This window comes from Eumetopias jubatus, unplaced genomic scaffold (assembly GCF_037043125.1).
Source record: "Eumetopias jubatus isolate StellerSeaLion01/CBP00866 unplaced genomic scaffold, mEumJub1_p1.0 scaffold_14, whole genome shotgun sequence".
NCBI classification, from domain to species: Eukaryota; Metazoa; Chordata; class Mammalia; order Carnivora; family Otariidae; genus Eumetopias; species Eumetopias jubatus.
Window position 1 is genome coordinate 7,011,887 of NW_028274820.1, and position 7,107 is coordinate 7,018,993.

Here is a 7,107-nt window from a genome sequence, read left to right on the forward strand (position 1 = left end):
TAGATTTGCGGTTGCTTAGAGCTGAGAGGTGGGAGGGTAAGGGGTGATAGGTAAAGGGTAAGTGTTTGCTTTGAGGTAATGAAAATATTAAAATTTGGGGCGCCTGGGTGGCTCAGTCAGTTGAGTGGCCAACTCCTGATTTTGGCTCAGTTCATGATCTCAGTGTCTTGAGACTGAACCCTGGGTCGGGCTCCTTGCTCAGTGGGACTTTTCTTGAGAAATCTCCCTCTCCCTCTTCCTCTGCCCTCCCCCCTTTAAAATGAATGACTAAATCTTAAAAAAAAACACATTTAATTAAAACTTAAATTAAAAATTAAATTCCCATATCTGTGAAATATTAAAACTCCCATATTTATGAATGTACTAAGAGCCAGTGAATTGTGCATGAGTGAATTGCATGGTATATAAGTTATATCTCAATGAAGTTATTTTAAAAAAAGATTACTTGATAGTGTGCAAGCAAACAATAAAACCAAAGAAATGAAATCTGTGATCCAAATTTGGCCCCAAGGTACTGAGTATAACAAAGTGGTCAGCTCTACCAGCATGAAATAAATGTAAAGATCACCAAGCTCAGGTTCACAGGCACAGCAACAAAAACTGCCATATTTGTAGCAGCGCTCAGGGGAAAAAAAAAAAAATGAAAAAAAGAAATGGAGACATATGAAACCACATTTCTGTGAGAAAAAAAAGTGGGACGAAGTGTGTGTGTGTGTGTGTGTGTGTGTGTGTGTGTGTGTGTATGCAATGTTTTCAATAAGAATTCTAGAATGGTTTAGAGCTTCAAGCTACCTGAATGTACAATTTAATTAAAGGTAAATATAAAAGGATTAAGTTGCTAAAAAAAATTGTGCATTTCTTTTTTTTTAAGATTTTTATTTATTTATTTGAGAGAGAGAGAATGAGAGACAGAGAGCACGAGAGGGAAAAGGGTCAGAGGGAGAAGCAAACTCCCCGCTGAGCAGGGAGCCCGATGTGGGACTCGATCCCGGGACTCCAGGATCATGACCTGAGCCGAAGGCAGTCGCTTAACCAACTGAGCCACCCAGGCACCCAAAATTGAGCATTTCTAAAAAATACCTGGTCAGTATTCTTCTGAAGTGTTCAAGGTCATGGAAAATGAGGAAAGATGGATAAACTCTCATAGATTAGAACAGACTCTAAAGGACTAGTTCCTGAAAAAGAAAAGGAACAATTGGTAAAATTCAAATGGAGAATGGGGTTTCACAGCATCGAACTGAAGTTAATTTCCATAGTTTTGAGAAACTTACCATAGTGACATAACTTCATAACATTAAGGGAAGATGAGGGAACTACTGAGGGCAGAGTTTCTCGGTCCCTCCAGGGCCAACATCTGTGGCCAGATGATTCTCTGCTGTGGGGCCTGTCTTGTGCACCAGAGGATGTTTAGCAACATTCCTGGCCTTTGCCCCTTATCCCCAACCTACTTTCTCTAATGTCCCTGGGACAGGGGTTAGAAGGCAAAGAAGATGCCTCTAATTGGAAATCACTGATTTACTTTAATTACTAATGTCAACTAACCAAAAGAAATCTGCTATCTCCTTGTGGGTGAGAAGGAAAGGAAGCAGACATATTCAATGTCTATGCAAATAACTTTTAATCAAGAAACATGTTGATTTACTGGTGAAGATGCATTTAGAGGTGATTCAGTTCTGGGCTGGCTGTACCTCACCAGCAGGGAGACTGTGGTTTTTGGAAGAGTGTTTAACCACAAACCAAAATGACACACATTGGATTGCACTGCAAATAGGATGTGGGAAACTCTGTCGATTCTGGGGATTGAAATACACTTTAAGAAATTGGTATTCAATTGCATTAATGATCCATTCTGATGATAATGATATCATTGTCTTAAGAGGCTTCTTAGATATAAAAGTCGTTGCTATCACTCTCAAGAAATGTCTTATTAAGAAGAAAATTATAGGGTGCCTGGGTGGCTCAGTTGGTTAAGCGACTGCCTTCGGCTCAGGTCATGATCCTGGAGTCCCGGGATTGAGTCCCACATCGGGCTCCCTGCTCAGCGGGGAGTCTGCTTCTCCCTCTGACCCTCTTCCCTCTCATGCTCTCTATCTCTCATTCTCTCTCACTCAAATAAATAAATAAAATCTTAAAAAAATGAAGAAAATTATAGCATAGGAAGTTCTTGTTTTCAAAATCATATTCTGTGGGATCATTAATAAATTAGGAATGTGGAAGAAATGAAAATGAATTAGTGATTGGGAAGTGTTACGGATCTCATCCTCCAGTACCCCTTGGCTGATGGCACACCTACCTCTCCAACAAGTGACTTCTTTCCGAACTGCAGAAGCATTATGAAGCCTTCAGTAAGCTCCTTTTAATGTCCTCAACATTCACCTGTTTGCCTCTCAGATCCGGAATGCACCTGCTGCTTGCTCTTCAGTTTGGTACTTACTTTGCCAGACTCTACTTTCTGTACCTTTACTGGCTAGCTCAGCAGGCACTTTGTGCAAGTGCTTTTGAGGAAAACATTCTGGAAAACAGTTTGCTTTATACCACTGTCAACAGACCTCCAAACTCCATCACTATATATATATATATATATATATATATATATATATAATATAGTATGTAGTAATCTTCAGACATTGTTTTTATAGTCAGATGTTTTTTAACTGTTAGTTAAACATGAGCTGCTAATGTGTAAACATGGATTACCAGTAAAAATGGAAAAAAAGAGAAATCGCATTAACATTCAAAAAGAATAAAACATATATATGAATGTACGAAGCCTAAATTATAGGACAATGTATAAAACCAATGTTGTTGGGGCTAAAACATAAATCGTGATCTACTGTCACCATTTCCTTAAGAGGCAAATTGCAGAAAGTAACATTAACAACCATTCTAGAAGAATAAAACATACATCACATTTACAAAAACAAAAACTTGTTATTTAGTTTTCCTTAAAAGAGCATTCAAGTGAATTATGTTTGGTTTTTACGATAATGAAAGAGAATGGCCATCTGTCAATACCCGATCTGTAATTTTTATGAACTGCAAGAATTAGTATACCTTCTCCCTCTAAAGTCAAGTCCCAAAATAGAGACAACTCTGCTGGTGGAGATGTAGACTTGTACAGACACTGGGGAAAATAGTTTGGTAATTTCTCAAAGAGTTAAACAGTTAAGGAGCACCTGAGTGGCTCAGTAGGTTAAGCCTGGGACTTTTGATTTTGGCTGAGGTCATGATCTCAGGGTCATTAGATCTAGCCCCAAGTAGGGTTCCCTGCTCAGCATGGAGTCTGCTTGAGGATTCTCTCTCCCTCTCCCTGTGCCCCTCCACCCCCGCTAGTATGTGCTGTCTCTCAAATAAATAAATCTTAAAAAAAAAAAAAACTTAAACAGTTAAGGTATGGCCTAGCAATTCTACCCTAGCTATACATCCAAGAGAAATGAAAACATTTGTCCACATAAACTTTTATACATGAATGTTCATAACATTATTCATAATATCAGAAGAGTAGAAACAACCCTAATGTCCATTAACTGGCAAAGGATAAACAACATGTGGTCTATCTGTGCAATGGAATATTGCTGGATCATAAAAAGAGTGAAAAGCTGTGACCTGCTACTGCATGGATGGATGTTGAAAACACAGTATGCTAAGCAAAAGAAGCCAGTTGCAAAAGACTACATATTACATAATCCCTTTTATATGAAAGCCCACAATAGAGAAATCTATATCTGGAGAGAAAATGAGTTAGTGGTTGTTTAGGGCTGGGGGAAGGGGAGGTGGATGGGAAGGTGATAGTCATAGCATCCAGGCTTTCTCTTTGAAGCATGGATGTTCTCAAGTTGACTGTGGTGATGGGTGTACCTATCTGCGAACATGCTGAAAGCCATAGAACTGTATTCTTTGGGTGAACTGTATGGTATGTGAATGATATTGCAGTAAAGATGTTGGGGATTGGGGAGTGGAGATGGTGAGGTCCTAGCCCTCTCTCCACAGCCAAACTCTTGCTATCAGCAGCGGGAAGAACAGAGATTGGAGGCTATCACCTCCAGATAACTGTGCACAGTCAGGCTGCAGCTGCGCTTGCAGACTTCTCCCGAGTCCCCTCTGCCAGCCTCACGCGCCCAGGGGTTGTGGAGGGTTCCAGGACCCAGGCCCACGCACTTTCCGTGCACCCAGATGCCAACGGTCATCCGAGCCCTGGGCGCTTTGGCTGCAGCTGCGTCCGGCGGCATTGGGAACTTCTGGAAGCCAAATCCCCCCTAGAAAAGCCCCTCCCCGACGCCCGCTCCCATGGGCAACTACCTGAGCACACCCAAGGCCGAGCCGCCACCCCTCGCCCAAGGGCGCGGGAACCCGCGGCCCAGGCCTGCCCAGGCCGAGGACGGTGGGCACCGCATCCGCTCGGGACCCCTCCCGCAGATGCCGCCCAACTGGGACCCCGCCAAGCAGCGGAGGGTGGTCACTGAGGCATGGAGGCGCTTTCCCGCCAAGCCACCTGCTGAGACAGTCCTGGGGCCGGATCTCTCCGGCGCCTGGGAGAGTTACATGAAGCGGTGGGTTTGGAGTGCCCGCCACCCGAGACGGATCTGGAGCCCTGTGACGGTCAGGATCGCGGCCCCTGAGAGCAGAGGGAACCCGTGGGTGTCCCGGGCACAGGGGCATGGCGCCTGCTCTGCAGGGCATCCACTAGTGGAGGAGCGCCCAGACCCTTGTGCCAAGGAGACCGTGCTGAGGGCTCTCAGCCAGTGCCAGAAGGGGAACAGGAAGTTTGACGGGCCCCTGTGGTTTGAGATCCCAGAGAGCACAAGCAGGAGGCAGAACCCAGAGCCCAGGCCATCTGCCTTTAAGCCCCTGATCAGAAATGGTGTGGTCCCTTCCTTTGTGCCCAGACCAGGGCCTCTAATCAAAAGCTTTCACTCCTGGAGCTACAGTGTCTGCAGGGAGGACGCTGACCTCGAGCCTGATGCCCAGCCTTCACTGTCTGCTACCCACCCCACTGCAGGGGCGGTGTCAGCCCAGGGCCCAGATCCTCAGCTGCAGAGCTTGGAGAAGATGCAGCACTCCAGGGGCCTCCCACCTTCCTACAGGGCATAGGAACCGCACCAGGAGGGTCTCTCCCCAGCCTGCTGGCCCCTTTGGCTCCCAAGAGTCAGGGCCCTGTTACCTGCCTCCTGAAACTCAAACCTTTATATTTATTCTCATCTTGCTCACCCCATACTCTACCTGACACAGTACTACTGCATACCCCAGACCTGCCTGTCCTTACTCTGGAGAGCCCACACTGAAGATTGTTGATGTTAAACCCCTTGCCTCCTCCTGCTTGCCCACTCCTTCCTGCCTTTTCCCCTTCTTTACTGGAAGGCATTCTTCTTTCCCCACCTTCCCTATTTGCCCAGTTTGTATAAATACTTGATCTCATTAAAAATGATATTAATATTTTATAAAGGCCTTTTTATATAAAAGTAAAAGAAAATGTTTCCAGACTATCAAGAGCAAGGGCAAAGACCCTGCAGTGGTAATCACTTTTATTTATTTGAGGCCCAAAGACAAGTCCAGTAAAGCTAGAGTGATGAGAGAGAACATAACATGAGGTTAGTGACGCAGACAATGATGACATAATATAAAGCACTGGGGCCATGGAAGAATTTGAGTTTTAGTCTAAGAACCATAGGTTTTAAGCAGAGGAAAGACTAATCAGGTTGATGTGTTTTAAAATGTGTGAAGAGTGTATTATCCAAAATCAGCAACTGAAAGAGAAACAATAGGAGCCCAATGTTGTGTTTCAAGCGCCAGAGGAGGGCAGATTGGTCTGAAAGAGGAGCGATGTAGGTTAAAGGTGCACATGAATTTGGGGTGTGTCTTGAAGGTAGATGTTTTGGGGCTTCCTAATGCAATAGATGATAGCATTAGGAAAGTAGAAGAATCCAGGAGTCTTAGCTTATTGGTTCCAAAAATTGCATGGTGACAGTGACATTTATTGAGATGGGAAACATCAATAGGGAACATAATTGGAGATATCAAAGGTTATAAGTTAGTCATGTTTCCTCAATGCATTCATTATCCCAGTGAAATTGTCACCTGTGCAGTTGAAAACATGAGACTCAGTGGAGAGTTTGAAATCAGAGAAATAAATGTAGAAGTCATGAACACATAAGCCCACTGATACACATGATGCTTAAAGCCAGGGCTATGTGGATTCGCCAAGCAGAAAACCCAGAGAAGAAGGCAAAGGATGAACCCTATCATGCTCTGATGTTTAAAGGGCAAAAGAAAGGAAAGGGAAAGAGAAGCCTGGGAAAACACAGCCCCAGAGTACGGAGGTGGGAGATAAGTTAGAAGCAGCAGGGACATTGAAGGGAGAGCTTTAGAAGGTGGAATTTATCACCCACGTTGGCTGCCACTGAAAAGTTGAGATATTCCATCACTGACTTCGAAAAGAGGAATCCTTTTAGAGTGTTGGAGGTAAAGCCTGAATTAATTTGGAAGACATTAGAAGGAGTGGATGTGGAGGCAGGGTCTGGAGAAGCCATGTGGTAGATATTCTGTCATAAAGTAGAGCAGGCAAGTGAGAAGGTGGGAGGCAGTTTTACTTTGTTCTGAAATTTTATTTTAGGAAAGCATAAGGAATATGTTCAGCTGTAAAGGGATCTTTGGGAGGATCAGGAGGGATGGACGGCTAAGTGCTTGTGGAAGGTGGGGTGGCTCTCAGACACTTGATCCTCGATCGCGGCAGCAGCTGGGGGCAAGGGCTATGGTGTGGAATGGGCCAGGGAGGGGGGCCTGGTACCCCAGGGGACCATCAGTTCTCTGTCTTCAACTCTACCAGGGAAGTACAAAGCAAGTCTGTGTGAGAGAGGGCAGGAGGGAAATATCTGAGGTTTGACAAAACCGCTGAACATGCGAAACAGAATTCTCCAAGGGGGAAAAGGGAAAGACTTGGAGAATGTAGTAGAATTATGAGAGAAATATCAAGTGTATCAGAGTTTCAGGGTTGCGTTCTTCAAACAAAATGGGAAGCCAGAAAAAGTGATTCATTAATCTTTAGATTTCATTTTACCTGAACTAATATACAAATGAGGATTGAATCCACAATTGGTTTTAACCATTATA

The 7,107-nt window shown here is 44.2% G+C and overlaps 1 protein-coding gene across 1 annotated transcript; it reads left to right on the forward strand.

The window, feature by feature from the left end:
• Nucleotides 1–4,287: 4,287 nt before the first annotated feature.
• POM121L12 (POM121 transmembrane nucleoporin like 12) lies at nt 4,288–5,091 on the forward strand. Its single transcript, XM_028108899.1, has one exon. It carries the CDS (start codon nt 4,288–4,290, stop codon nt 5,089–5,091), a length of 804 nt encoding a protein of 267 aa, XP_027964700.1.
• Nucleotides 5,092–7,107: the final 2,016 nt, after the last annotated feature.